Source organism: Falco naumanni, chromosome 14, assembly GCF_017639655.2.
Source record: "Falco naumanni isolate bFalNau1 chromosome 14, bFalNau1.pat, whole genome shotgun sequence".
NCBI classification, from domain to species: Eukaryota; Metazoa; Chordata; class Aves; order Falconiformes; family Falconidae; genus Falco; species Falco naumanni.
In genome coordinates this window covers 2,596,423-2,624,341 of record NC_054067.1, presented here as the reverse complement: position 1 = coordinate 2,624,341, position 27,919 = coordinate 2,596,423, and the positions used below count along the sequence as shown (strand labels likewise).

Here is a 27,919-nt window from a genome sequence, read left to right as displayed (position 1 = left end):
TACGTAACATTTCAGAATTGTATTATTTTAGAGCAAAGATTTAAGACAGTTTTAAATAACAAGTCAAAGTAGTAGAAGATACTTAAAAATGAGACACTTGTGGGCTCACACAAACAGAAGTGCAGTATCCTAAGTACTAGACATAACAAAACCCCTCAACATTATTTCCCCTGTTCTTCCTGCCCAGAAACATCTCTGTTGCCACCCTCCCCAAACAACACTAACTTCAAACAAACTTTGGAACCTGACTGAATTTATTTTGAGAACTAAGGGGAAGGAATGCATTGCACAGGAGTGTTGGTGATAACCAAATAGAAGTAAGCCAACCCTACAAGGGCAAACTGCTGGATGGGATTTCATGTTATCTACTGTGCTAAGATTATTCAGCTCAACTCTTAGTTTAAAAAAAAAAAAAGTATTTAAATCAAAACTTAATTAAACTCATGCTCTTACTATGGGTCTTCTGTCGATTTCCCATTTACAGGTGTACTATATGATAGAACTATTTTTGCAATGGATAAAAAAAGAAGCGCCGTGTTTGAAGTCTTTTCACACCCTATGTAAACACACAACAGCCTCTCAAAGCTGTCAGACCAAAGCAGGACCTTGCGACCCACCAGTAAAAGCAGTTCTTCCTCACATGCTGCCCAGCTGGCCACAGAAAAATTGGAAGATATTTTTGTAGCTATAAAGAAATTTATTTGGGGGATGAGACTTTTCACTACTAGAAGCCAGACTCTAAGCTGGCTCTGAGGATCTAAATCACACTTTTCTTTGGACAATACATTTCAAGTCGCACTTACTGTCCTATTTTTCAAAAAGGAATGATCATGACAAAAAATAAACGCTACTACCTAAATGAGTTAGTTTCAGCTGAAGCCATCTTCCATCAGAAACCATAGGATCTGATATGACAAAGTTCTCCCTAGGGATGTTTATGAGTCGAATAGCTCAGTGCTTTGTGTACTAGTACTGCTGTATTTTGTCTCGTATCAAAAAAAAAAAAGTTTTAACTCTGTGTGCAGCCTCAGCTTTCAAACCACTGCAACGTGCTTCACTGCTCACCCAGAGTCAGCCTCCCTTGGAAATAAAAAATAATAATAAAAAAAAAAATCAAACCCTCAAAACAAAATATCACCAATGCCACGCTGGTTCAAAAGGAGTGAGTTCCCCCTGAGGGCTGACGGTGGGGCCTGGGTTACTCCTTGGCATCCTGCTCCTCTCCCTCCTGGGCACCATCTTCACTGGTCTCCTTCTCCTCTTTGCTACGCTTGTTCTTTTTGTGCTTGTGACGCCGATGACTCTCCCCCTCCTCGCTCTCATGTTGCTTGCTGTGGTGGGGAAGCAAGAGGAGAAGGACGTTACCCCAGAGCTGCACCAGCACAGCTCTGCCAAAAGAGACCCAAACACACCGACTCCAGGGGCGCGTGCAGGGAGGGACGCGTTGGTCTCGAATAAACAGACAGATCAGAAGTGCTGAGGGCATCGCTGCGCCATTGAAAGGCTTCATCGTGTTTATTTGGGACGATCTGGTATCACATGTGGCTGAACCCAGGGCAGGTTATGCAGACTGCTGGAGGTGGCTGCTTTACACCACGCGCTGCATCAGTACGCGGTCCAGGCAGGCAGCAGAGCAGACAGACTGCTGCCAGAGTAATTTTTTGGATAGTTTTTATGAGCAACGTCTCTTGTGTCTTTGCCACTCCTAAGGCAGCTCTCACAATTTTGACACATCTCAAGCTTCAATGTGAAGCACTGAGGCTGCTGAGAGAAAGAAGAGTCCTAAACCTGCGAGGTGTGTGAAACTTTCACTCCTCTGACTATCTTGGGGAAATCCCCAGACTAGAGGCAAGAAAGGGATCAGCGCAGCTAGGGAAACGTGGATTGCCTAATGGGAGGCAGATCCTGTCTCTACTTCTGCTTACTCATAAATGACCTGGCACTTCACTAGCTTTAAAACTCCCCTATCTCCTCATCCAGAAGCGTTCTCCCGACACAGCTGGCCAGCCGTGGGTGTTCGTACAGCCTTTCTGTGGTGCGGGCCAACTCCCCGCCAGAAGACACTCTGCCTAGGCTTGCACCCCTCGGAGCTCTGCGGCGCGCCCGTGCAGCCCCCCTGCACAACCCACGCGCCCCCCAGCAGCCTCTGTCTCCCACTGGGAAAAGTGGAAAGGTGGGAGCTCTGGGTTCCTCCACACTGGTTCTCGGCTCCCCCTGGGAGATTTTCTGCTGCTTCCCAAACATGCAATTATTTCTCCTCACAGGCTGAAACCCAAGTGAGGTCTCTAGAGCTGCACGTGGTGCGAAGGTGGCAGAATTAAACCAGCACGGAGTACAGGAAAAAGCAGGAACATTTACCACAGGAAGGTGTACGGTCACACAGCGCAGATGTGCAGCTCCACAAGTGGGGACAGATGTCAGGTGTAGAGACAAATCTTTACCGCGGCTAGAATACCAGTTTAGCAGCAGAGACACCTAACTGGCTGAACCACTGAAGCCCGGGCCGAAAAGCTCCTGGCTTCAAGTCATTTTCTGACTTGCTTAATAAATGGTTTCACAGTCATTACAGGGAAAAACAAAAAAGAAAGAAGGAAAAAACAAAGGCTGCTGCCTTTCCTCAACACACCTTCAGCCACCTTGTGGACAGCAACGCGTGGTGGTTTATGACTGAATAATGCAACTGTCCTTTAATATTTAAACAAGCATCAGTGACTTCCTTCAGACCGGTCAATTTGCAGTAAACTGGAAACTACAACGAAACCCTTTCATCCTCCTGCAAATACCTTAAACAGGCTCAAACCTCAAAGTGCCTCAGGCAGGGACTCTGACAGGCACTCGAGTGGCCTTAAACTAAACGTATTCCTCCATTTGCTTCAGCTAACGAAACACTTCCCATCCTTCCACTTTAAGCAAGACAGAGGGCATCTGTGTGTGGTTTAAGGAGCAGAGGAAAAGTCGCCTCATTCCCACCTCATGCATTAGCCCAGTTGGGTACATCAAGCTCTCAAGCAGATTCTGACACTGCTTTGGTGAATTCCATCCTGTTCATGCAGTCAGGCATCTAAAGCTGGTCTTTAATTCTAAGAAAGCTGAGAAATAATCCTTAAAGCTACTGGCTTGTTAGTCTGGTATCAGCTCAGCTCCCATTTGTTTTGTGTTCAATTTTGATTATGGTCCTGGCTTTTGTTCCCATCACTTTGTGTCCAACCCTTCAGCAACCAGTCCTTTCTTGAAAATTTATTCATCTCCTTAAGGACAGGAACAGCCTTTTACCTCCAGTCACTATGTAGGTGTTTTTCTGACACTAATTTCAAAATAAGAGTAATTACCTACAGAGTTGACATGAATTTCATCTAAAAGAAGGAAGCAAGTTGAAACACACAAAAAAAGAGCAAGTCTGCTTAAGTCATTACCAGGATGTAAACTGACACAGCAACTGAGCGCTGCCCGGACCAGAGGCCAGAGCTGTTACTTTGCTAGCAGAATGTTCTCACAGGGGATCATCTGGAGCAAACACATTTTCTCCAGCAAAGCTGGGATTTTAGGACATCCTACTCTGCTCCAAAAGCGTTTCACCTTTGTCCAGGTTATCATCAACCTCACTATCAGAAGCACTGGGCAGAGCTCCGATCATGCAGCACTCTGTCGCGGGCTCCAAGAAAAAATTTCTGTTTACAGGCCGAAGGGAGCGCTTCCCATCTGCACAAGAGCCTGGAATACTGAGGGCTGCTGCTTCCGTTACGGGCTGGCACTGGACCTTGTGCGTACCTTAACAGTGGGAGCCGTGCTGCTCTGGTGTGGTGTTTAGCACAGGCCCACCTCTTTGTCGATCAGTGCTGCAACTCTGTTGGCAGTGATTCCACATCCTGCCAGCTGCCTTCCTGAGAACTGACCAGGACGGCCCTCCCTGTCACAGGCAGCTCTGCCTCCTGCCCGGGTATGTGCCCGAGTGCTTTCTCTTGCCAGCACGTCACATCTCAGGACATGAGCAGGTCCCAGGAAGCCAGTATGCCCCGGGGTGACAGTCTCGTCTGCAGCTAAGGTTGTGTTCCCATCAACAGCCCCATTCAACCCCCCACAGCTCTCACCGTCTTGAAGACTTATGCTTGCTGCTCTCCTCTTTGTCTCTGTGCCTGCGCTCTCGGTGACGATCCTCTCGCTCCCTGCTGCGATCGCGACTCCGGCGGTAGTCACGCTCAAAGTCGTAGCTGCGCTCTCGGCTGTAGTAGCGGTATCGTTCATCATCACTTAAAAGAAAGGAGAAGTGAGGCAGAGGGACACACTGCTCATGGACCTGAAAGTCAGAAGCCACGTTTACAGGACGTAGAACCCCATCCTCCCAACAGGCTGAGGTATGGCTGGTGCTCCTGAAGAAGCCTGGAACAATAAGCTGCTGCTGCTCATCGAACCCCAGATGCAACACAATCCCAGTTTCTAACCACAGCGAAACAACTTTCTCCACTTGCCTGTTACATGGCTCATGAGCCCAAGCAGTTGAATGCCGTGGCTTTCTCCTGGCCTCTCAAGACAAAGGGTTTACAGAATTTACTCTCTGGATTTACCAAGGGAGTACCTTAGCAGCAGGCATGTGGCCAGTGTCTCCGGGCTTTTGCCCTCACAATCCTTCTGGAACGCGTCCGAGACAGCCACCTACCTTGTTCAAAACCAACAGGAACACGCTCCTTGTATCATTCTGCCTCCCCTGGTGCTGGATTTTAACTCTCAACACTGTTGTCCCAGATTACCTGTAGTTCTTTCGTCAGCAAGTCAGACTATGGGACTATTTTCTTCCCCAAGTTCAAAAACTCCAGTTGTAAGTAAGGCTGACAAAGTCTTTCTGCCTACATCTAACTATCTGCTCAAGGCACCTCATTTAATCCAGATACAGGAGTGGGCATGATGTACCCCAAATCCTGATCCATCTGACACTCCCCTCTACATCTCATAGCCCCTATTCAACTTCCAAAAGCCAAAATCTAAAGGGTTAACAAGCCACCGTGGGAAATCATATTCAGACTCTCAGAAAAAGTAAGTCTGAAATACTGTCTTAACACCCATGGAAAGAAGCTAGACGAGTAAATGTCCAGTGTCTGTGAGTGCTCCAAAGGACTCCCCTTGCCCTGCTTTGGCAAGCATGATCTCAGAGATCAGCGTGCTCGAAATCACTCAGAAATGCTAACAGTGTGCTCCGGAGTGCTGATCACAGGGCTTGGCTGCAGCAAGAACCTGCTCAGGAAGTGGGGGAGTCTCAGCTCTTCAAACTGTAAATAATTTGTCTTCTGTTCTGTTCCTCCCCCTTCCACCCAGAGCACCCACAAGCTTGTAAGGAAAAAACAGAGGGAGGAAAAAAAAAAAAAAAAAGAAAAAGGTTAGGAAAATGTTGCCCTGTTTGCTCACGCCCTGGGCTGGGAAGTTCCCCACGAATGCGCGTTCTGATCGTGTTTTGAATGACTATTGGTATGTCTGAGCCTGAAGCCTGCAAAACACTGACGCTGCCTGTGACAGGACCAAAAAGTGATGGGTTTAGAAGGAGTCCTTGCAGCCCAGCCTTCACCTTATCTCCCTAGGTCAACACTGGGAGGCTGGAAGCACTTCCCAAGTGCTCCCAGCAGTGCTGTCACTGGAGGTCACATCAGTTCCCAGGAAGGTGGCTGTCTGCCTGGTTCAGGTTTTCCATGTCAGGGCTGACTCCTGGTAAATGGCACCTCTTGCCCTGAAAGCCTCTACCGAGCCAAGCAAAGCACGGGTGCTTGGTCCTTTGATCTGACAGTTACACTTAGAAGACAAGAAGCAGCAGCTTCGCCGGCCAATGGCTCACACTGAGCTGTGAAATGCCCAGTGAACAGAGAGGGGCTATGTCATTCACCGGCCTCACCTTGCAGGTGGGAGAGCAAGCGTAACTGGTTCTGCTGGATTAAAACAAAAAAACAGACACGGGAAATCAGCCAGTGACACTGGCTCCTTGTTTGTCCTCTAGTTATTGATCCAAATTATCTCTTTGCCAGTCGTTTCAGAAAATTATACTGCTATGATCTATAATCCCATCCCTTAATCAAACACCTTCTTGCAGTCCAAGGCAAGGCCAGAGTTCCCCACGCGGCAGCTGGAAACCAGCACTCACTTGTTGTATTCACTAGTGGTCGGAGTGCGGTCTCTGTCTCTCTCTCTCTCCCTCTCACGCTCCCGCTCCCGCTCTCTCTCGCGCCTGGAGCCCGAGTATTCCCAATGGCTGCTGCTGGAGCTGCTTGTGCCTTTGTCCACCGTCGTCACCCAGGGTGTGTGGGATGTGGAGATGGGTGGGTAGCTGATGAAACCTGAATCTGCAGCGAGAAAGCAGAATTCTTGTTCATTTGGAGTATTAACAGCATCCTCTCCGTCCCTCCCTTAACATACAGCTGAATCCAAGGAGACAACAGTGGCCCAGCTCCCCCCTGTCCTCTCACTTTTCGCTTTCAGCCGTTTCCTAAACACGTGAACCCCTCTTCCCCGAGGAAGACAAGCAAGACCAGATATTTACAGATGTCGCTGCCAAATCCCCCCGGCGCCTTACACAGGCATTACTGCAAGGGCTACGTGCTCCCCCAGCTCTTGCTCTCTACAGGTCCTGCTACACAGGCCATGCTATAAGGCCTCCACCCAAGGAAGCTTCAATCCATCCCTCCCAGACATCCTGGCTTAGAGGGCAAAGGTGCCTGCGGTGCTGAGCCAGCTGAGTTTAAGCAGCCCTAGGCTCCTGGCCACCTTTACAAGGTCTCACTTCTCACCAGGGACTTTCTCGCCTAAGGTGGCACCTGGAGAGGGCCAGGGGCACCAGCTAACAAAGGATGCCGCCTGATGAGCCCAGAGCCACCAGCACTTCCCCATCCAGATGCTGGCCTGCCGGGGCCTGCTCAGCTGGACCAGTGAGGGCATACCCCAGAGCAGTACCAGCTGCTGAAAAGGCAGCACTTGAGGTCCCTGTGGCTGAGGATGGCCTCCTGCTGCCCACTCCTCCAACCTCCTCCTGCTCCTCCTCCTGCTGCCTCTATCCTGGCTGCTCGTGTAGCAAGGAGGTGCCACTCCAAGTGCTGGTCACTAAGGAAATGGGAGAGAACACGGCGTTGCTGGCAGGGCTGCAGCAGGGAAGGGAATTTGCTGAAATTCTGGCACTGCCTCTTCCATTACAAAACAAAAGGCGACAGATGCCTGCTGGTGCCTGTAGGCAAGGAAGATAATAAAGTGGGGGCGGAGGGCATTCAAAAGAGATGCGAAGCTGAAGGTTGCACTTGTCCCTGAGGGTGGTGGAAAAGAAAGTGTGGGTGAGTTTGAGCAAGTGCGTGTGTAAACTAGCACAAGAACTTGCTGCCGAGGCACACAGGAAAGCTTCCTGTTGCTGTGTTATCTGCACTGAAAACAGCAATCTGAGGCTTAGCACTCATCTACAGAACTGCATTCACCACCGCTGCAAAACAGTCAGCTTTCCAGCTCCACGGTGTATTCAAACTCAGCACGTGTTTCTAGTGACTGGGATAGTCTGGGGCACACGCCAGACCCTAAAGCTCAAGCAAGCACGATGTCCGTCAGCTTAAGAAAAGCCTGAACTACCATATCCCAGCAAAGGGAGATAGAAGCAGTTTGACTGTTATCTTCAGTGCTCACCTGCAGAGTTGTAGCCAAAGGGAGGTGGCTGCCTGTTGTTGTAGCTGGCTGGCTGGCTTTGGGGAGAGAAAAGGACCCAAGTTACGAATGTCAGTGACCCCACGCAGACCCATGCAGGTACGTCTGTGCAAGTCTATTCAATTTTTTTCTGAAGGTCTGTGGAACATCCTCATGGGAAGCCCAGTGAATCTCTTTCACTCTGCAGTGAAAGCTATCGGAAATGCATACAGGTGCGGTTGCTTTGTCACAGCTTCTGAAACTGCTGCAATTTAATTGCTTGCCCTGCTTTACCCCTCCCTTCTGTAAATCGGGCAGTGCTTATGAAGTACCTGCGGAACCTTTATAGAAACAGGAAGCAACATATATGCTATCAGCTACTCTGCATTAAACCTAAACACACACTTACATTTTATTGACTCCTTCCTGTGTCATGAATGTAACAAATCAAGGCAAATGTACAGAGGATTCCCTACAAGCTCTGTTCTTGTGCCCCCCACCCCAATCCGAGACCAGACCAAGAACTACTAGCACTAATTTTAGACCTATTGCTCTCCCTTCCTCGCTACGGAGGAGCAGTGCCGATGGCCCAGCCCAGGTGTGGTCTTACCCATCCAAGGTTGGAATGAGGAGAGCTGGTGGCGGTGCCAGAGGAGGCGGGAACAACCCTAGACACAGAAGCATAAGTCATCACAAAGATCTCACAGCTTGCCATGAGGGAACAAGACTTCATTGCTGTTTACAGTTAAAAGCAGTTAAAGCACCTTTTTACTCTAAACGAGGCCCTGAGTAATTTCCCTTCAGGGTTGTATCTCCTACCGAAATTAAACCCCTACAGCTATGACAGTTCTGTAGGGGTACAGAATGAAAAATAAAGGAAGAACTACCTTCGGTTGGATTTGATGATCTTAAAGGTCTTTTCCAACCTAAACAACTATGATTCTATTTTGGCTTATTAATCTTAAACATAAGATTCATTAAGGAGTAAAGATTAATCCTTAACAGTCCTGTGGAAGACAGAAAAAGTCTGGTTCTTGGGATGCAGACACACTGCAACTACAGCAAAGGTTTTACTGCTCCATTGATTGAAACACGTAACTTTGTCTTTTACAAAGCACGTAACATGGAATTCACCTGATTCTGTTTAACAAAAGCCAATTTTCTGAGGACATATACATTTAAAAATCATAAGAAGACATAGCATCAATGATGCAGAGAGGGCTGTCCGAAAGGTCTGATGCTTTAAAAATGGCAGCACCTTCAACAAAGCAAAATTAAGCAGAAGTTCATGAAGGCCACTCCCAGAAGCGATACAAGCGTTGGAAACCAAAGCCCCCAACCTTGACCAATCTGAATGTGAAAAGGATGCACTGACTGCCCCTAAGAGAACTTCCTAAACTCCTACCGGTAACTATAAGCAGCCATTATTTCTATAGGCAGTTATCAACGCCTACAAGAATAGGTTAACCACCCACTGGCTTGACTGTTTATTACTAAACAAAAAAATAAAAAAAATGAGCAAACTGTACCAATACAAAGGCTAGGAATCACCCAAACTAGCTGCAGTCATTTACGCTGGTTCCTTTTCAAGGCAATGAGGTTGAGTCAGCGTTGTCAAGACCTGTGGGACAGCTCAGCACCTCTTACTGTGAACACCTAAACGGGTCGGGGAACCCCTTCCTGGCAGTGTCTCACTGCAAAAAGAGGTAGCCTGAAGCCTCCGGCTCAGCTAGTGAAGATCTATGCTGCAAACAAGTTGGAGGACACATCTCACTCCTAAGATGCTTTTCCCCCCCTCCTTTTCCTAAGATCTTCCGATAAAATGCAATGCCTAGAGCATTTCAATCACACCTGTTCACCAAGCACAAGTACTTCAAAGTACTACTGTTAAAAGCATCTAACTCTAATGGTGGTGGATCATCATCATAATTAGCAGGTATTATCCCTCATCTCCCTTTCCAACCCAGTTACCGGAAGTGGAAGTTCTGTTTTGCCCACCTTGCTCCTCCCAAACAACTTTAATCTAAATGTACTTGGCTAGCAACTGGGTGCTGCAACGTCTACAATTAAGACCAGTTTGCATCCACTTTCACCACAATCTAGTTCTTCTAAATCCAAGCTTACTACAAGCAGGTTTCTTCTATTACAAGAATGAAAACCAGCTCTACAATATTATTTTACAGAGAACTACGAAAAGTGACATTTTAACAAGTACAGGCATTTTCTCAGTCTGAGGGATGGCCCAGCTAGGGTAGGTTTTCTGTATCTCCATTTGGGAAGCTCAGGGCAGAACATGAACACAAAAGCACGGACGCAAAAGCTGCGAATCAAGCCCAACGCGTCTGACACAGTGAGGACAAGCACGTCCAGTACTAAGTGCTTTGGGTGCAGGGCTTTTGCAAGCACATGAATCAGTGCACAGTGTAACGCGGAGGCAGTGGCCTGACTGCATATACGCAGTCACCATCAGCCTTGGCTTTTCAGACATACGGCACCTGGTCAGAACGACTGCTCCAAATGGTCTGCTATACAAACAGCTAAATTTGTTTTCCCTATACTAGGCAAAATTGCCAGTAGAAAAAAAAAAAGAAAATTACAGCTAAAAGAAATTCATATAGTAGCTCTGAATCAGTGGGCTTCTTAACTTACGCACAAGATTTGTTGTTACATTTCTTTATTAGTATTCACCACCTCTACTGCACACCAGGGAGCAAAGGCTGCTGATGGAAACGGCATTTGTTCTGCTCAAGCTCACACTCCAAATTCCTACACAAAGCACTAATTTGTCACTCGGGCTTTTGCTGTGCTAATGTCATAGCAAGAACTAAACCATTTCGGGCTTTTGCCACCTGAAGTTTTCCACTTTCTAGATTGGTCTTCAGAGACAAAACGAGATCGCATTAAGAAGCCCTACAGATTATTATTTAGGTCCAGAATATAAGATAAACTGCTGGAGTTCAATGCTGCATTGGAGTTTATCAGCCTTAAATTAACTGTGCTCTAAAATGGGTCTTGGTGCCATCCTATCTTGTGTTACTTAACCCAAATGCTCAGATAGGGCCATCTGTGTGTTCAGAATCACTGTTATTAAGAGCAAGTGAACACCTACCTGGAATAGGACCAGGCGGTGGCAGACCTATGGAAATAAACAAGCAAGCAAAACAAGTGAGGACAACCAGTAAAGCATGTCATCTCTGTACATTAAGCTAACCAAAAAGCATACTTCTGAATCAATCTCACATAACTGAGCAAACACCCCAGCAGAAAAATTGGTCTTACTAAGCAGTAACTAGCCTACACACTGTGTAATTTTCCCAAATTATTAACTCTTTACCTTAATATTATATTTTTAGATGCTGCTGCTTTCTTATACTGGAGAATTCCTTGTTCCAAGTGTCAACACACAATTCATTTGGCCTTCACAACAACTGAAGGAGCTGGAGAGGAGGAACTGCTGCAGGTGCCAGTGTGTCCTTTTGCTTGTTTGTTGTTGGTTAGTTTTTGGGGTTTTTTTTGTTTTTTTTTTTTTAAAAAAAAGTCAGTCGTAACTGCATAGAGAAATCAGACACCCTGGTCAACAACCAAGAGTGAACAATTAATCTTGATTTTGCCAATCATATTAATGGAAGGCAGTACAAAAAACTATCATGGTCCAGCGAGTACTGCGGTAATAATCCTCCTCCAATTAAAAGCCTTGACCATATTTTTTTTATTCTTCATCTTCTGCATGTGGAGCACATGCAAAATACAGGAGTTACTGCATGATGTGCTCCTGGTGGCTTCTCAGAAGTCTGGCTGCTACCGAAGGGACCAGGGGAGCCCAGAGCGTGGCCTTTGCTTCTGCTTCAATGCACTATTTAAGCCAGAAGCACGAGGGGCACGGACGTGACTCATGTTGGATCAGAAGATGCGCAGGCTTAGCAGGAGGTGAAGACAAAAAAGTGTCTTAGGCCACGGCTGGTATGTCCATAAATTGCACTGAAAAGGGTCAACAGAAAAACGACCCTATGCCCCCTGGAAAAGGCTACAGGAGCGCACATGTATGTGCCCTCTTTGGCTGCAACATTTATTCTCTCCACCAGTACTGCCCTGTTTTACCTGGTGCCCCATGGAGTACTACTGGCCTCTGTGCTCTGTGGAAACCGAGTTCCTACATGCGTAGCAGGGACAGTGAAACTGCTCTGTAACATGGTGCTTGAGACAACAAAGCAGAATAAAAAATTAAGACATTTTACCTCTGCTATCTCAATAGGTTTCAGGACACAGTCTGTAACTGCAGGGCAAAGGGCGCTCCTGCAGACACAGAACCTACCTCCACATGCTTCTTCAAGTGCCAGGTGCTCCTGGCACAATACAAACCCACCTGGTCATTGGCAAGAACACACAAACTTGCCAGTGCTGAGGCCTGACCATGCCCAATGGGTTTATAGCCCACGGTAACGACCTTGTTTACATTAGTTAAATTTTGCTTTTAACATGAAGCACCGCTCTGCTGTCTGCACTGGACACTAGACTCTAGGAGAGTAAGAATCACCCTGCAGTGGCTGTTGGTACAATAAAATGCACCGAAACAGACACAGAAAGATACACAACTTGGTATTTTATGGCACAAACCAACCAAGAACTGGCCTGGACAGGGAGGACAGTTGTCTAAGCTGCTGTTGCAGAACTGCCAATTCCAGCACCACCCTTGAAACATCTGGAACTGGTCACAGCCAGACACAATCCTGAACTAAACAGCCTGCTGATCTCATGCAGGAGAGCAATTCCTACCTCCGTATCTTCCTCCACAGATAAACAGGAACCCATTTCTTGACATTTATCAATAAAGCAAATGGATGCGTAGCACCCAAAGGCTCTCTCGTGGAAACAAAGCCTATGCTTTTTTTTCAAGGAACAGCAGTGATTTTTTAAGCATTCAAGGGCAAATGTGAAATAGGCTGATGGAGACACTAAACAAAGATCAACCAGTTCTAAGGACCTGTTACCCAATCGCTCAACTGTCCCACTGCAGTTAACAGTTAAACCTTTAATTTGCTCCAAGCTTGCGACGTCCTAACCTGCAGCCTCCGACTGCCACGCATTGCTGTGTGAACACCTACCTGGAGGATGCAAGGGAGGTGGAACAGAAGTAACTGGTGGAGGAGGGTGGAGAAAGTGTGGTGGAGGTGGCCCAGCGAGCGGGGGAGGCGGTGGGCCTGCTGGTGGCGCAAACGGCTGTTGCTGAGGTGGCTGTTGGGGCTGTGAAGGCTGCTGGGGCTGCTGTGGGGGTTGTGGCTTACTTCCGTGGTCTCCAAGGACCTTAGAAGGCAGAGGAATGAGAAGAGAGCATTGTAACCTCTTTGCTCCTGCAGCTAGGACCTCACGCTGGCAGAAAGGGAGCGCATCACCGAAACGGGCAGCACGGCAGGATCTGGGAAGAGCAGGCTGTGCTACACCCAGGGGACAGCATCTTTTGAGGAGGAAGGAAGGCTGATCAAAGCAATCAGTACGCTTAGCGAGGTATCTTCGCTTACGTGGAAGAGCAGCGAGACCACATTCTAGCTGTACATCCAACTGTGCAAGACTGCTGACATTTTAGTGTTATAAACACCTTTTGTTTACAGGAACTGCCACCGACACAGGCTTCAGATTAAAACCTGCCATATTTAAGGGCAATGCAGTCGTGTTGCTTTTTTAACCCTATTTATCTTTCCTGAGGGCAGCAAGAGGCCAAATTCTGCTCTAGATTGTGCCCACGTAGGTCAAAGGAAGACCAGATTCACTTCTGTCTGACAGAAGCAGGTCACGTACTACTGCTGAAGGAATGATTCATATGGAGAAGCCCTGGAAATACAGGTGACAATGCTTGTAAGTGGGAGGAACGTTTTCCAGCACATTCTTTCTCTTCCACAAACTTTTTAGAGCACTGTTGGCAAAATTTGGGAAATTGACCACTAAAAAAAAAAAAACCACAACCCAGACAACAAAACACATGTAAAAACAAAACCAGGAACTGAGTCTAGACAGGGGAAAGGTTCTGTATTTGGGGATTTTTGGTGACTTAGGAGTGTTGGCAGGAGGAAGGTGATTAAGAGGAGTTCTCAGCAGATGGTCCTCAAACCCTACCTAGCACCTTCCTCCCTAGAAGCCAACCAGGACATGATGATGATACAGTGAACATGCAAGATCAGAGCAGAGTCCAGTTTTAACCCTCAGGCTTTTATTGCTTGTAAGGACCAAGATCCTGTAACACAGGCCCACCCTACGTCTGAAGCATGGGCTGCGTCCGGTGATGCTTAGACTAAATGTTACCTCAAACTAAAAAGAAACACAAGCCCCAAGGACAAGTCCTCCACTGCAGAACTGGAGATTCCAGCCCAACAGTGGAGGGGAAGGGAATACTCCACATAAGAGCCTCCCAGCTATGCACCCTGAGGTATACTTCGGGGGAGCTGATGAGAAAAGGAGCTTGGGCCTTTACCATTCAGGTGGCAAGGCTGGTATTTAAAGGACAATCCCTCATTCCTCACAAGACAAAGCTTTTAACACAGAGGCTAATTCAACCTGCAGAAGGCAAGAACACATGCATACACCTCGATGGGGTTGACCTACTGCTTTCCAGACAGACACTGTGACATGGGAGGTCAGGAATGCACAGACAGACTGCTCAGGGTTCACCAGGAGCGCAATAAAGTCAGAAATTTTTCAAGATGGTGCAAAACATTTACCTGAATTGGGTTTTCCTCAGAGGCATGCTTATCACGTCGTCTTCCTTCTACTCTCCTAATTGTGCCTGCCTGGCCACCGATCACATCAATTGTCCCACCCAGCTTCCTGGTACAAAGCAGATGCATCTTTTTAGTCTCAAAGACATTTGAAGGAGCAGTTTCCCCCACTATTAGACAAACTTCTCCCATACATTCTTTCCCACCAGAGAAGAATCTCTAGAGGCAGCACTCAAACTGGACAAGCAGTTTTCACTTTTGAGCAATCTGAACTCTGCCAGCAGGGGCGAGTTCGGTCCCTCTGAACACCCAGAAACATGATCCAAAGAACGACCACATACAGGCGTAATAACACAGATTGCTGAAATCCTTTACTCGTTCTCCAGATGTGAGCCTTATTCCCAGATAAGGCTCAGAGAAAGCGGAGAACATTTCTGTGAAGCCTTTAATATTATCAGCCCAGATTTTTCCTACTTTCTGTCCATTATTCCAAGTGTTGTTGATATCAGCGCATTTATTTACAAATTGGATTCTCAGACCCTTTCCAGCCCATCCCTCTGTGATCTACTGTTTCTATTAAAGTCACGTTTTGCCACTGCCTTCAATGAAATCAAGGCTAGATCCTTGAAGAAATGTAGCCAAGAAGCAGCGCTGTCTATGCACCAGTGGAAATCAGTCACAGAACGTACAGTTTTCCACGTTCTTTTATCTCCGTACCCAGGACACTCTTAGGGGAAGAACATTTTTATAAAGACTTGCTGTAAGTTCACCACAAGTAAAGGTTTGTGAGAGGGGGAAGCACCTGCAACTAAAGTTTAAGAATCCCTCATCCTATATGCATGCAGCAATTGATTTGTGTAATTAGTATGGCCTTAGGCATGTTTTCTGCAGTTAGGACAGAAAAAAAGTCGCTTTTCCAAGCTAGTCAGAATTTTCTATCTCTGTGGGAAATTCAGACAAAGTAGATAAAAACGCTGGCTAGTTGGTGAGATTTTTTTTCACTGAAATGTCTTCATTTCAGAAAACTGCAAGTTTTCTCACTGAAATCTATTCACTTTGTTTAAAAAAAACACAAACCCCAAATGCCTCATTGCTAAGCCCATGGCTTTGATGCTGCTGCAGCATACAAAGCTAGTCATTCTGGTTCTGACCAAAAGCTCTGCTGCAGGAACAGAATCTTGTGTGTCAGTACTTTCAAACCCAGACTTTAGTAAAAGTTAAAATGGACAAAAGTACTGTATAGCTACAATAGCATCAGCTTATTTTGCAGTGGTGTAAATTTCCAAAAATCTCACGAGATACGCGTAACAGCTGGAAACAAACCTGACTGATTTGGTGGCACTACGAAGGGGGACAGAAATGCCACCAATGTGCTTAAATGCAAACAGACTAAGCAGAACTTTAAAGGTTATACTTGAAGCATATAGTTGGTTCTGTTCTCAGACAAAGTGCAAAGCTGGAATGTGAGACTGATTTCTGCAAGACAGGTGTGCAAAAGATGTAATGTGAATAAAGCAACAGAAACACCCAGGTCCCAAAGCTCTGGCTCTTCTGGTTTCACATGGCTTTGTTTTCCTGAAGCTTTTGATAAAAAACCCCAACCACCTCATAAGGTCAAAGTGGTTTTCCCAGCAGAGGCTGCCAAGCAAAATGACTCAATTGTTTTGCTTTGTCCAGCCTTGTGGATCCTCTCTCTCATTGGAGAAAATAACTAATTAGCATGCATCAAGCAGCGTAGCATACAGGTTCAGAAACCAATAGCTCCTCTTATCAGCTGCCAAACATGTAATCCACTTCCACTTAAGAAGGCAAAGATTAATATCGTGGGAGTAAGAATAAGCCAAGTAAGCACAAGCAGCTAGCAACGCCAGCCCTCAAAGCTGAGGTATCTGCCTTGGCTTTTTCTACTCCCAGAGATGAGTCCCTTCACCTGGGATATTGGTTTCCCTCCCCGCGCAGCTTTATGGAGCGGATTTACCAAGGAGAGGTATATGGATAGGTACGGGTTGCACAACCCGTAGAGGAGCAACTGTTGGAGACAACAGTTAATGAGCGACCACAGTAGCTTCCTGTAAAGTTCCAAATTTGCTTCTGGTTCAGGCTTGAGGAGGTTCAGATATGGCCCAGGTGGATCCCTGCTACCCCTGTGAAGAACACAGTGCACCCAGGCTTTGTTTCTGCATCGTCTCTTACCTATTAGGAGGAGGCCCAGCCTTCATGCGTCCTCCCACCAGAGCCAAGAAGTCTGTTTTGAATTCTGTTTTGATGATGTTGTTTTCCACTTCTTTTTCAGCATTTCCTGTTCTTCCTTGCTGAACCTATGGAAGACAAAATATAACACGTAGGTGTAATGCCCTTACTTTCAACTGAATGTAGCAATGTAGAGATTAACTGTTAGCAAAGGAAAAGGGCTCCCTTGAGGAACAATCACAGGGCTCTTGCAAAGCAGTAGCCTATTATCCAGCCAAGGCAGCGGACACTTCTGTAAACTAGCTGGCTATTCCAGCCTCAGCCTGCTCTCCACTGCCTCCTGCTAGAAGTCCAAAATTTAATAATCTGATAATCCTTCTTCATGCAATCCTTAAGTCAAAACTGGAAATAGTAATACTTGTTGAATTGACTCTTTGGCTGAAGTTCTGATGAACAGTTGTTGGCCACACAACTGCTGCAGTCAACAGCAACAACCAAAACAGCCGTGTATGCCCAGCTCCCCTCTCTACATCTCTCACATCCACAGGGTCTTCCCCCTTTATCTGGGTAGCCTCGAAGTCAACTGGAAATTCACTCAAGCCTTGCTACTGTAGTAGTTCAAACACGCCAGGCAGGTAGCACTGTTCATTCCATAGAGGAAAGATTGTTAGCAGGGAGATTTAACCTTTCAAGATACACTTTTGTATTTCTCATCAGTGAAAGGAACACAGAAGAGTGAGGTTTTAAGGTATCTCCTGTTCTTACACTCTCATCTCTGCCATTACAAAAACAAGCCCCAGTTTTACTGTAGCCATACGCAGGAGTAACACATCACCTACCGTGATCTTATTTTCAGTGCTGATGGGAGGAGCAGGATCCAGTCCAAGCTGAAGCCGTCGCTGCTTTTCACAATAACCTTTCCATGTTTCTTCATTAAATCCGTAATTAAAGTAATCAGAAAGATCAGCACCTGACAAGGGGAGTAGAAGTTAACAGGGATTCTAGCAAATTTTTGTTCTCAGATTGTCCTTGACTGTTTAAGAAAAGAATCTTCTAGATACCACAGCTTACTATCCATTTTGTTCTGTCAGAAAGCCACTGCATGCCACAGCAGAGACGGCTGCATCTTTTGGTGGGAGGAGGACTAGAACCTGAGCAGCAGTGGGACCCTTTGGGACACAAAATACAGCAAGTATGCAGGCTATTAGAAGAGAAGCTTGCAACCACTTATTTGCTAACCGTTTTTTTTCAGACCAGTTTCTTGCATTTGTTCAAATGAGTTGAGTGCTGGAGAGAGCACAGGAATGACGGTTCCAGCTACCACCACAAAAATGGGAAAGTGCCACAGCAGCTTCTTCTTGGCAGAGCTAAGCTAAGACGTTCTGCTGCTGACCATCGCTGCCTTTGCTGTTTTGAGAAAAGATTTTGGGATTCACCCATCTTGTGACAGGGCTAAAGTGGAAGGTTTTTTATTAAGGCACATAGTACACAAGTTCAGTCACGATCATAACTACAGCCTTCCGAGACGGTTATCTTACTTTGACAGTCTTCTGTGAAATGTGCCAATTCAGCAGGAGCACTTCTGAGTAAGAGAGGTGGCCACAAACTGCCTGCCAAGAAAACCTAGCTGCAGAGGGACAAACGCAGCTGCGGCTATCTCTGTAAGGCACACCTCACAACAGGAAGCATTGCAAAGCCCCTCCTAGCCCTGCTGAGGTGTCCCACAAACACCCCCCACACAAAGGCGCTCCCAGACAGACCAATTCTAAAACAAGCAGCTGATATAAAAGGGCTAAGCGGAACACTCTGACCGTGCTGAGCCTGGATCTATAGAGCGAGGGTGAAGTTTATCTTTCAAGCAGGCCACCCTTCCTGTTGTACCACACAAATATGCAAACTACACCGACACAGACTCAGCAGCATGACATCTACATATCTGTTCTATCAGCCCTCTAACAGTTCTTCCACACTATTTTGTCTTCCTCTCCCTCTCTTAAAGAGATACCAACTTGTTGAACAACTAACTGTAAAGGATATAAACCTGAGAGGCTGCTGACTAAGAAGCTACTTGCCATCCAAAATAAACTTAAGAGGCCACACTCCTTTGCAGACATCTTCCCTCTATTTGTACTTCAACAGTGTTTTAAGGCTAGGCCGGCTTCATTTTGGTCCAGGGATGTCAGCAGGACCACGCCGACTTCCATGCTTTCTCTCTGAACTTCTAACTTATTTTCTTCCTAGCCCCCCCTTTCTCACCTCACAACCCATGGGACATGCCCTGCAGAAGAAAGGCTACGCTTTCTGCTATGTCTGTACTAGCTGCTGTTCGTCACAGAGCGCTTTAGTGCTGGCTTGATACCGCAACGCACCAACGTAGTAATTAGCACTGTTATGTACCCCGATGCCCTTCATTTCAGGTGGGCAAGAGATACCAAACCCAACCACAGACAACCTCATAAAAGCACGGCTTACTTGGCATATCTCTGAAAGACAAAGTACAGTGGCTGTCAGAGAGAAGTTATTTCTGAGAAGAGGCAAGTGGATTTTTTGCCTCACTTAACACTTCATCATAGCATGCTTTATGAGAGTAGCACAGCAAAAATTTGCACCTCTTTGGTTTCTTCATTTACATTTGTATCAAATTCAGATGAAAACCAGAAATTTATTTGTAGCATCCTACAGCTGCCATGCAAGAGTCGCTTCCAAGTAGAAATCTCCCTAATATTAATCAGGAAGACAAAAGAGACCATGTACAGACTAAAACCTGCTGTGCAAAGTACTATTTGCCTGGACACAGTCTAGACAGTATTGTCCAGAAGAAATAAGCAGGGACTGCTCACTCACAGTTATGCACCTAGGGGCAGAATCTAGCAAAGAACTAGGCACTGCAGTTTTTCTAAAAGAAAAAATCCTAGCCTTTCTTGTCAGAGTAGACAGTGTTTTCCTTCTTTTTATTCAATCACCTGCAGCAGGAGAATTCAACACAAAAAGATGGCTTTGCTACCATGACATACTCAGGTGGCAATTCCCACCACTGCCACCCTCTGCAGAAGTGTGGACACCCCCAGGACACAAATAAGAAGGGTGCATGGGGATGGCTCTGAGCTTGGCCATGGTGAGAAGAGACCACATATCACCAACGGCCAAAGCGTGATCCTGCTCCACTGACTTTAAGGCCAACAAACATCATCATGTTGGTATCAGTGTAGTATTTCTGGAACTAGGGAAATTCAATTAATAGCATAAATGCAGCCCAATTTTAGGCAGAAGCATGGCTTGATCAATCAGTAAATGTCACTGACTAGACAGGCATCAGAGGCTAAGCGATACACATTGTTCTGACTTCCCTGGTCCTTGGCAGCAACAGACAGAAATTACACATAAAATTAAAGAGACAGAACTAAAACTGCAGAAAATATTTACCACAAGAAACTGTGAGGCCCCACCTGGTTTCCTCCACGGTTTGTCTTCAAATGAATCTAAATCCACTTCTATAACAGGCAATCCATTTATATTCCCCGCAGCATCTAAGTCAATACCTTTGGGCTGCAACTTGGCTTTGGAGAGAGAGAAACCGTTACTACTATTAATGCAATGCCTTTAATCCACTAATTTACTGAGCAAATTACTCCAGTCAAAAATAAAACTACTCTGAATTCATTGCTGGCTTTATAGCACGTAGGTAACCACAATCAACTTTTATTAAAAATTGCTTCAGTCACTCTATAAATAAATAGCCAGGGTATACAGCACTTGCAGTTGAGCAGCAGAAAAGCAAATTCAACCCAGAATGGTACCACAGACAAACAGAGTAAATTATTAGAGCATGCATGAAATTTACCCCAAATAAAAAAAATAAAAATAATAATAATAATAAAAAAAAAGAGATGTTTCTCCCCAGGCAAAAATATTTATTTTTCCCTCCCAAGATACACATATTTTCTCACAACAAGAGATTCTTTCAGGATCAGTCTTAAGCGGACCATGTACTAACTGCAGCCAGCAAAAATCTGTTGGGTACAGAACCTTCCAGGAGAATTTGTTCTTATTTTCTCCATCAGACGACAAGTCATTTGTATAAAGAAATTAATGGAAGGAAGCATATGAAGCCCATGAAAGGACAGTATCATAAATGAGGAAGGACAGAATCGAAGTCTTCAATAGACAGTATAAACTAAACTGGAATGGTGGGGATAATTTCAGATGCAGAAATACACTTATCTGATACTCAAGGCCAGTTTGTTCCATTTAGTATCTTACACTGCAAGCTGCTCAGTATACTGACCGCAGAGTTAAAGCTTCTCCAGGCAATTTAGAATGTTTGGCCCCAGTGCGACAATGATGTTTAGAAATATTCTGGGGTTTTAACTATAAAAATAACCGAGTTATCTTTTTTTTAGTTTAAATAAAATTATAATCAGCTTTTTCAGTGATGGGTAATTAAATAATTCAATTGTACCCTGGACCCTCAGGCTGTCCTAGGAGGACACGTTTAGGAAATGCACTTACTATTCCTAGTCTAAATAAGATGCAATAATTTTATATCCTTCCAAACAGAGACCGAGATTTGCAGCTGCTCCAGCTGTCAGCACCAGATTAGTGAAATATTGCAAAAGGTAAAGGATAAAAATAACAGCAATACCTGAAGCAGATGCTCCATAGCCTCTACCCGTTTTTAAGTTTAAATTCATAGGAGTTCCCCTATATGGAAAAGAATCACTACATTGGTATTTGAACAAGGTTAAAGATTTTCATGCAAAACATATTCAAGCCCTGACATACTTCAGAAGATGCTTAGTTCACTTGGGTTTATTCACGCCTCTCTAGGATTTTTAGTACTACGTCTCAACACCATAGAAGTGAGATGCATTTGCCATGCAAGTTTTTCTAAGCCTGCGGAAACCCAGCAAAATCCTGACCGACAACAGAACACAAGAGGATTGTCTTGAACGTGAAGGGAAAGGTTATTTCAAAGACTGGTAGTTACCATTCTGCCCAGGAACGTAGTTAGTATTTAAATGGAGCAACACAGAAATCACAGCTGCACATATATCACAGAATGGGGAGAGAAAGGTAGAAGAAGATTTCAAAAAGGATGTCTGCAAAATCTAGCAAGTTACTAATGGATAGAGCATTGCTGTTCAGAGTAATCCATCAGACTGAAACCAGCTCTGCAACAAGAGAAGGAAATCATCCATAAAGTGGAAAAATTAGAATATGCTGCAAAGGACATGTAAGTCATTTCCTTAAGAGGAAGACTGCTAGCAGCAAGCAAGAATGCTGTCTTATTTTTATTCAATGCAAATCAGGTAGAATTTTAAGTCAGTGATGTAATTTCCTGATTTGCAAATCCAGCCTCACCATTCTGAATCATGAAAAAAAAAAACCAACAACCCACAACAGCTGAAAATCAGTAAGTTTACAGCTTATGCAAATTCTTATCAATACAGATTTTTCTTGAACTTTTCACAGACGATGAGTTAAACTTAACTTCCCACCTTTGATTTTGCCCAATGCAGCATAGTAATTACTTGGTTAATTTTCCAACAGCAGACCCGCGAATTGTCAAATCTATTTTACAGATGGATTCTCCCAACAAGCAGTTGCAGGACAGTGCTGCCCATCAGCTTCTAATCCTATTCCCATGTTCTAACTGTTGCTCCCATGCCTCCCAGAAGACACAGGTCAGCTCTCATCCCCACTTTCAATCCCAATCAACACGCCAGAGCTACCTCAGATCAAAAATTGACACCATAATCAGCAATACATACATGTACGATGGTGCTCCCGTTTTAATGTTGCCAATAGTAACTTTCACGTCATCATCATCGCTGTCGCTATCGCTGTCATCTTCATCATCTTCACCACTTGGAAGGGCCTAGCAACAATAAGAGCACACAGGAGCTCATCAACATGTAAAAAACTGGTAACTTCCCCAGGACAGCAAGCCAAACAGTACAAAGCTTGTATGATGAAGAACAATTAGAAAGAACAATTCTGATATCAAGACGTAACTTCCTAGTACACCCCACGGCCATACAAAGTTGTCTCTGGAGGCAAAAACCATGGAAGTTACCAGCCTTCAACATGAACAGACAGTGCCCACAAAGAAACTGCTATGTCCTTGGAAGAAGTGACCCTACATGAGAACCAGGATAACATTTCTGAAGGTGGGGAAGGTTTAGCTTGGTTCTAAGAATTTCATCAAGCCCCACAGTTCCTCTCCCCTACTCTTTTTGAAAGAGCTAGGGCTTTTCGACACAACTCCTTCACAGAAGTATACAGTCACAAATAAAAATCACCAAAATACATTCACCAGGCTTCACCCAAGTACCTCAGAGCAAATATTTTCTCACCATGACTTTTGTGGTAGGACCCTGGGCACAGTCAGTGCCCAAGGCCTTAACTTTACATAAGAACTTCAAAGCTGCTGATTTGACTCCAGTGCAGCACCACTGCTGGGGCACCAGAGCCAAGGAACTCTTCTGGATACCCAGAAGCGCAGCTCTGCAAGAGGCAGGAGCTGAATCAATACCTCACCACTACAAAAGAGTATGAGGAAGGTGTTCCTAACGTCCTCCATCCTTTGCCACAGCACATGGGTTTGTCGGAACTCTGTGTGAGCCCTCTTGACATACCACAGCAGCAGAAAATAAACCCATCAAAAAGACTAGAGGAAGAGGGGGTGGAGAAACAAGCCTCCTCCTACTCCTTCAGCGCTGAGCCACTAGGTTGTATTCTAAGAGGTCTGAGCCTGAGTCAAAACTGACTCCCAGCACTTCGGGCTTTCTATCTCAGTGTTTCCCATATTCTACTGACCCTCAAGAAGTCAAGACTAAATACCGAGCAGGGATGGTAGTATCATGCTCTGCTCCTTCTCCCAGACCACAGCATCGGAGGCCCTCACCTGCCTCTACAATGGCATAAGCAATACTTAGATCAGGGTTCACTCCCCACCGCACAAGGTAGGCTGAGAAGAGAAGCCTGTTGCTGCAGGTAGCACTGGGAACTGTCAGTACACACCTACAGTACAAATGTTACATATTAGGCAGTACCAGCATCTTTACACTCACATCTTTTTACCCACGAGTATGGAGAAAAACAAAAATAACTATGTCTACCATTTGCCGTGGAACACATACATGTTGCGATATCTCTCGGTCTTCATTGCTGACAGGCCGGCTCTCCTGAGGAGCATCTTGCAAAGGGTGAGAAGATTCTGCGTGTCTAGTAAATATGACAGACAAAAGAAAGTGGACAAGCCCAGTCTAGAGGCTCACCTATCAACATTTCTAAAGCATTCATCCAGGTGACTTTCATATAATGGCTTTATTCATGTAGCGTGTTTATTCTGCTGGCAGTTAGCTCACCTACACAACAAAAAATTAATCATCCTTGCTTGGCTTTGCTTTTGTTGGAAAGAACTAGTTCAGCACTTCCCAGGAGCGCCTTACAGACAGCACAGCTGCCTAGCCAAACACCACTCAACAGCTAATACAGGTGGCAGCTTAACAGCTTTCAGCTTTGGTTCAGCACAATCACAATGGATACAAGTTAAGACCATAATAAGCAAAACTTCACCTTGTCCTTAGGGATGCTAATAATTATACATATGCCAAGTAAGCAGCAAGGGTATCCGTCCCACAGAAATTAAGGGAAAAGTTATTTTAGTGTTCCTATAAATAGCTTCTATTAATGAGTAGGTCAAATTCAAAGAAGACAAGACAGATAATTATCTGCCCTATCTTCTCATTCATTACAAATTAGTCCTAATGCAACAATGGTCAGGTTCAAATTTCCCTCTAATTCAAGAGTTTGTAAAATGTTTATATTACTTATCGCATTAGCCAAGCAAGAAAGTCAAACTGGTATACACATGCTAGAAAAGAGTATGCTAAGTGTTACAAAACAAAAATACAAAGAGAGATAATTTTTTTCTAAGGACACAGGTAAAACCTAGTAGAATTTCAAAATAATTCTGGCTTTTTAAAACAGACAATTAAAACAACCCAGGCCCAGGCCACCCAGTTCTCCACCGGTACTTTGTGGAGACGTTGCTATTAATTTAAAACCCCATGTTGGATAATAAACCTATATAAGATTATCTTCAAGAAGAAACACAGGTAACACCTAACAGAATCCAAACACTGGTCAGATTAAAGCCATTTCAGAGGTGGCAGGAAAGGAGACACCAAACAAGCCAAAAGATCACGCTAACACAACTCAGCAAGCAGTTACTGAGCATAAAAACCAGAACAAATGAACAAGACCAATTTGAGCAGTTACTGAAGCTCCCATATTAGAAAAGCCCCGTATACAAAGAAATCCAACAATCAAACCAAGATCAAAAAGAAGGGATGGAGGTTCAGCAGATAACGAAGGAAGCACAGGTCCCATTTTCGCCAAGTTCCTGAGGTGACAGCTGAAGACACTTTCAGTTATAAACAGCAGCCAAGATGTCTAAGGGAAAACCAGCCCCAAAGTATTTCAGAGTTGCAGACATAGGCTATTAACGTAAGGACCAAAGGATGCACTACTGGAAAAAATCTCACAGGTGGCTCCAAAACCTTTTGCATTTTGTTTGCCAAATCCAAGCAACCTGTAACGTTGACCTCAACCCCAGAATTTTCTTAAAAATCCAAATGACTGAATTAGGGAAGAGTGACAAGTATTACCTTCAGCTTCAAGTCACATGAAGTATCTGTGGGTGTGCATTAAAATTTATGAATTGGAGTTCAAATAAATATTTGCTAAATGACAGTCTTTCGTTCCTAACCTATTTGCTTCCCAGGAATGAACAATCCGACAGGTCTGAAGCAGTCATTTGCATGCAAAAAAAAGTTGCAGCTATTTGATTTCCCCAGAATGCCAACATAACCCTGTGCTTTGGCTGGCCTAACAGCATCCTGCACAGGCTGCTGGTATTCTGCATCCTTCAGGGTAAGGAATGTTCATGGATACTGCATCCTGCACTACACTAATTTCTGCTCCACGGGTAGAGACAAATACTCTGGGCAAGCCAGCAATGTATCCCTGGAGCTGCAGCCATTGACAACATCACAAACAAAGAGTCATTTTTCTTAAAACACCCCACAGCTCTTCATTGAGGAAGATTCTCATTGTGCAACAAAGCAGAAAAAAAAGGGGGGGAGAAAAAAAAAAAAAAGAGCTAGTATGACCACTAATGCTTTTCCTTCATGCTTCTTGCAGTTATTGGAGATGGTTGCTAGAAATTCAGATTTTTAATCCTGCTTGTAAAGTAAAATTACATTGAGATGAAAGTGTCAAGAAACAATAAATTTATGCAAGTTAGCAGTAAATCTCTACATACACTAGAAGTTGTTCCTTCTCACAAAGCTCATTTGATGTTTTTAGGTAACGATTTATCAAGTCTGCCTAAAACTTGTTTTTGAACAAGTTCTCATATTCCCTAAGCACAGGATACTTACTACAGAAACAGGACAGTACCCATAACAGTCCTAGAAATTCCAGATACTGAATTCAAGATTACCCTAAAGGACGATATTCAACTGAACTTTTGAAGGTGCTGAGCACACCGAAGTCCAGTGAAGATCAAGTCTTCTGAAAACTGTCTCACGCTGTAAAAAGGCAAACATAATATTTCTGCTGAGAGAAAACTCTGCTGCTACAAACACATGGGAGTTAAAATCCAGGACAGACAACACTTTCCACACATAGGAAGCAAAAAAGGTCACTGTGTTGTCCCCAACACTTTTATCTAAAAGTCTTACCCAAACCACATACTTCATAGATCTTGTATAATTTGCTGATTTGATCATGTCAAGATTTTAACCCAGGCTCAAGCTTTTTAGCTTTTCCAGGCTAAAGCAAAGCCAGTTTTATGAAGGCCAGGCCAGCACAAAGGCCAATCTTCAAGGCACCATTTTTCCCAGGGAATTAAACTGGAAAACAGACCTGATTTAAAACTAATCAGGGAAGGGGAAAAGGGTTAAAAATTAGTTTTAAGTCAGATCGGTTGACCAATCCAGTTCACTTTCCAAATCTTAAGTGCTGTGCCAGCCCAAGCACAGGGGCTGGGGCTGACCCCATGGGATGGGAAGAGGATAGGCTGCCCTTCCTAGCAGCAGCTTTGGGCTAGAGCATTCATCAAGCTATGCTTAACGTGGCTTGATCTTCTTTGCAGCTTATATTGTTTTAATGAATAAACACTCTGGACTCACCCAGAAATTGGTCCGTCTTCTTGCTTACCAGTGGTGTCATCTGCAAAAACAGTAATAATAACAAAAATGATTCAAGTGAAAGAAAAGAAAAGCTGAATTTAAGCACAAAACGCATCGCAGCTACAGAAATCCCTAGCAGTGCCAAGTTGCTATAACCCCACCGTTCTTTTTTCAACGAAGTTCCAGTAGAAATGGAGCAAGTTAAAAAAAAAAACAACTCAACGAGCAGAACCTATCTGCAGAAGTCAAGTCTCACAGCACTGGCACAGAACCGAACTGAAATGCACATCCCAAGCCTGGGAGCAGGCGCGAAGGAAACACCGCGCAAGGCGCCGCGGGCAGCCGCGAGGGGCTCCGCACCGGTACCGTGCCGGGGGAAGGCACGCAGGAGCGCCCCGCGGCTGGGAAGTCTACGAGGGGAACAAAGACGTTTAAACCAAGCCCCGGGCTCTGCCCCAGCTGCCCCCAGTCCTGGCCGGCCCGGGGGGCATCTGCCCCTCCCAGGTCAGTAACACCGGCGGGACGAGGCGCTGCAATCGCCCCCGGCCCCGCGCCGTTACTGCCCCAGGGGCGCCCGCCCCTCCCCCCGCGCGGAGGCGGGACCCCGGGCCCCGCACGCCGGAACAGCCCCGCCGGCCCGGGGGCAGGGGTCCGGGTGCTTTGGTGCGCCCCCCCACCCCGCGGCCCGGGCGGCGGTACGTACCCCCGTAGAGCCAGTGCTCCTCGTCCTCCTCCGCCTCCAGCGGCGCCGCGCTCGGCACGGCACCGGCCGCCGGCGGCTCCAGCTCGGTGGCCATGGCCGCCCCGCCGCGGGGCCGAGGGGAGCGGGGCGCCCCGAGCTACCGCGCTGCCCCGCGCCCGCGGCAGGAGGCGGAGGAGTGGCGGCCGGGGCCGCGCTAGGCTCCCGCCGGCGCCTGAGGCGAGGCGCGCATCCGCCGCGGTCGGCACGGGGCGGGGAGTCCGCAGCCGCCGGGCCGCGCCGAGGCCGCCTCGCTTAGCGCGCCGCCATCGCCCTTGCCGTAGCTCCTGCGGGCAGGGGGCCGGGGCCGAGCGGCGGCGGGAGCAGGCGCGGAGGCGGGCGAAAGCCCCCGGCTAGGAGCGGAGGCCGCGCCGGGCCGCAGGGCCGCCCGCTCCGCCGTTACAAAAGGCGCCGCGCACCGGTCCCGGCCCCCGCCCCGGCGCAGG

At 46.0% G+C, this 27,919-nt stretch overlaps 1 protein-coding gene across 3 annotated transcripts; it reads right to left on the bottom strand.

The window, feature by feature from the left end:
• LOC121097233 (pre-mRNA 3'-end-processing factor FIP1-like) lies at nucleotides 1–27,919 on the bottom strand. Of its 3 annotated transcripts, none has more exons than XM_040613936.1 (16): nucleotides 27,438–27,919; nucleotides 26,735–26,774; nucleotides 23,654–23,759; nucleotides 22,304–22,410; nucleotides 21,175–21,233; nucleotides 19,979–20,089; nucleotides 17,372–17,502; nucleotides 16,536–16,660; nucleotides 14,346–14,451; nucleotides 12,738–12,936; nucleotides 10,745–10,771; nucleotides 8,246–8,303; nucleotides 7,639–7,694; nucleotides 6,122–6,320; nucleotides 4,089–4,247; nucleotides 1–1,331 (listed from the first exon to the last, which is right to left on the bottom strand). In XM_040613936.1, exons 1-16 carry the CDS (start codon nucleotides 27,529–27,531, stop codon nucleotides 1,199–1,201), a joined length of 1,710 nt encoding a protein of 569 aa, XP_040469870.1. In that variant the 5' UTR covers nucleotides 27,532–27,919; the 3' UTR covers nucleotides 1–1,198. The 3 variants fall into 3 exon arrangements, with proteins under 3 accessions (XP_040469870.1, XP_040469871.1, XP_040469872.1); XM_040613937.1 differs by having other exon boundaries at nucleotides 23,675–23,759; nucleotides 27,438–27,918; XM_040613938.1 differs by lacking the exon at nucleotides 10,745–10,771.